This window comes from Ictalurus furcatus, chromosome 4 (assembly GCF_023375685.1).
Source record: "Ictalurus furcatus strain D&B chromosome 4, Billie_1.0, whole genome shotgun sequence".
Classification (NCBI taxonomy): domain Eukaryota; kingdom Metazoa; phylum Chordata; class Actinopteri; order Siluriformes; family Ictaluridae; genus Ictalurus; species Ictalurus furcatus.
The window spans coordinates 745,001-747,500 of NC_071258.1; the positions used below are offsets into that span (position 1 = coordinate 745,001).

The following is a 2,500-nucleotide window of genomic DNA, read 5'->3' on the forward strand; positions in this document are numbered from 1 at the left end:
CTTTCAGGCTCCCAAAAGTTCATAAAGGCATCGTGAAAGTAATCCACGTGACTCCGGCGGTTTCATCCCAGTTTTCCGAAGCGAGACAAATGTTCAGTTTGCGCAAAAAAAACAACAATAAACTTTCGTTTATTCACAAAAATATCTTCACGTCCGCATAGACCTCCGACGTGCGTTCACGAGAGTGCGTTCATCGCTCTCGCGATACACCGGGACGCTGTTTACAGCAGAGGAAGAGGGACGCTTAAAGTGGTTCACTTCCTTAACGGGGAATTCCATATTAACTGGCTTTATGTTCTTCTTCTTCTCAGGTTGATCATCAAACCATCACGCTGCCGTTCCTTAAAGAGCCGTATATTTACCTGGAGCGCAAATCCAACACCATCCTCCTCAACACCAATGTTGGCATGAAGGTACGTACAGAGTGTGTGTGTGTGTGTGTGTGTGTGTGTGTGTGTGTATTAGTGTGAAAGAGAGAGACAAAGAGAGTGTAAATCTGTTCTTCATCTGTTCTTCATCTGTCCATCATTCTCGGTCTGTAGGTGATGTGGAATGGACGTTCTCACCTGGAGGTCAGTGTTCCAGGCACGTATAAGAAGCACATGTGTGGTCTGTGTGGAAACTTCAACAACTATCCTCAGGACGACATGCAGCTGCGTAACGGACAGATCACCACCTCAGAGACGACGTTCGGAAACAACTGGAAGGTAAAACGGCACGGACGAGATGACGCTCCATAACCCAGGAACTCTCTCGTCTTCTCTAACGAACTTCCTTTTCTCAAACACTGAATAATAGAAAAAAATCTTACTTAACCGAAAAATTGCTCAGACAGGTCGAGATGAACAGGTTTAATATCGTTACATTTTTTACAGATTAAGGGAAGAGTTGTATTTGCATTTGTTCCACTTTTTCTTTTAAAAAACTGCATCATTTTAAACCTGAACAGAATATTTTTTGCAGCCGCTCTCTCGCGTGTTCATGTAGAAATGCGTAATGACGATGTGAAATGAAATCCCACAATGCACTGCAGGTGGTCAGTGGGAATGACGCGAGCACTCGGTGCGCAGATGCGAGGGACATCGACCCGTGTAAAGTGGCTGGATATTCCTTTCGTAAGACGGCGAACAGTCGCTGTGCGGTCCTGAAGTCCGCCGTGTTCGAGCGCTGTCACAGAGTGGTGCCTCCAGAGATGTTCTTCGCCTCGTGTGTGTACGACCTGTGCGCCTGCGCAGCCAACGCAGACGAGTGTCTGTGTGACGCTCTGGAGGCGTACGCTTCTGAGTGCCGCGAGGCCGGAGTCGTCTTACAGTGGAGATCACCTTCCCTCTGCGGTGGGTCTCACACACACACACACACACACACACACACACACACACAATGTCCCTGTATCAGAAAATAAGATACAAGACGTCAATAGAGGACATTTTAACATTAAAAGAACATTACAAAACGTCACCATATCAACGATGACACGTTTATGCGGAGCGTCCGCTGTACACGTCTCTGTGAAAGAGCTGTTACTATAGAAACGATAACGTATTAGAACAAGCCACCGACATAAACCTGCGTTTCTGTGGGAGCATTTTCATACCATTTGATGCCCAGGTGAGATTTGAATGACGTTCCTCTGTGTCCTCTCTCGTAGCGGTGGGCTGTCCTGTGGATCGTGGTTATGTTTTTGATGAATGCGGTCCTCCGTGTCCTAAAACCTGCTTGAACAAGGACGTGCCGCTGGGTGTGATCGAGGCGCACTGCTTTAAACCGTGTGTTCCAGGCTGCCAGTGTCCCGCCGGACTGGTGGAGCACGAATCCCACTGCATTTCCCCGGAAAAATGTCCCAAAATCATCCATGGAAACCCCTGAGCTCCTCAGATCTCCTGTAAATCCACAGGATTGCCCGTTCTCTGTCACGACCCCCTGATAATCCCCATCCCTGAATTGTCTACATCACTCTCTCCTCTCCACTAATAGCTGGTGTGCGGTGGGAGTTCTGGAGCAATATGGCTGCCGTCGCATCGTCCAGCCCCCCCCCCCCCCCCCCATGCTATATAACTGTAACTGTAACTAACTAACTAACAGGACTGTACCGGAACTAAACCTGCACTGAGGTCACCATTTTTACTCGTGATTTGTCTTTAAGCAGTGTGTTGCATTATGGGAATTCCGTATCTGCTGTGGTTTATGGTTCAGACACCGCTGCTGGATGTAGAAGTGCTCATATTCTTGGACCTTGTGTTCACCATATAAGCTTAAAGGGGCCGTGTGTAATATTTCGCGCTGTCCCCTTTCCGCAGACTGACTTCACCCACTCTTTCTAAACTGCGTACACATCGTAAGTTTCTATTTGCAGAAAGGGAGTGGTGCTGAGCAGATCTGTTATTATTGTGGGCGGGGCTAATTTCAGGGCCAGAAATTTTAACAAAGCCTGAATTTAAGAAAATTAGAAATCAAAGTATTTTTGGAATTGATTGATTGTTACAGATGTAGGAATATTATA

The 2,500-nt window shown here is 47.0% G+C and overlaps 1 protein-coding gene across 2 annotated transcripts in view; it reads left to right on the forward strand.

Moving 5' to 3' along the window:
• kcp (kielin cysteine rich BMP regulator) overlaps positions 1 to 2,500 on the forward strand; it is a 34,198-nt gene that overhangs the window by 29,777 nt on the left and 1,921 nt on the right. For both annotated transcript variants that reach the window (XM_053622437.1, XM_053622436.1), the window contains 4 exons: positions 312 to 413; positions 543 to 707; positions 1,034 to 1,334; positions 1,649 to 2,500. The exon at positions 1,649 to 2,500 is cut by the window's right edge. In XM_053622437.1, coding sequence (XP_053478412.1) covers positions 312 to 413; positions 543 to 707; positions 1,034 to 1,334; positions 1,649 to 1,866 — 786 coding nt within the window. In that variant the 3' untranslated portion in view covers positions 1,867 to 2,500. The remainder of the gene's footprint in view (positions 1 to 311; positions 414 to 542; positions 708 to 1,033; positions 1,335 to 1,648) is intronic.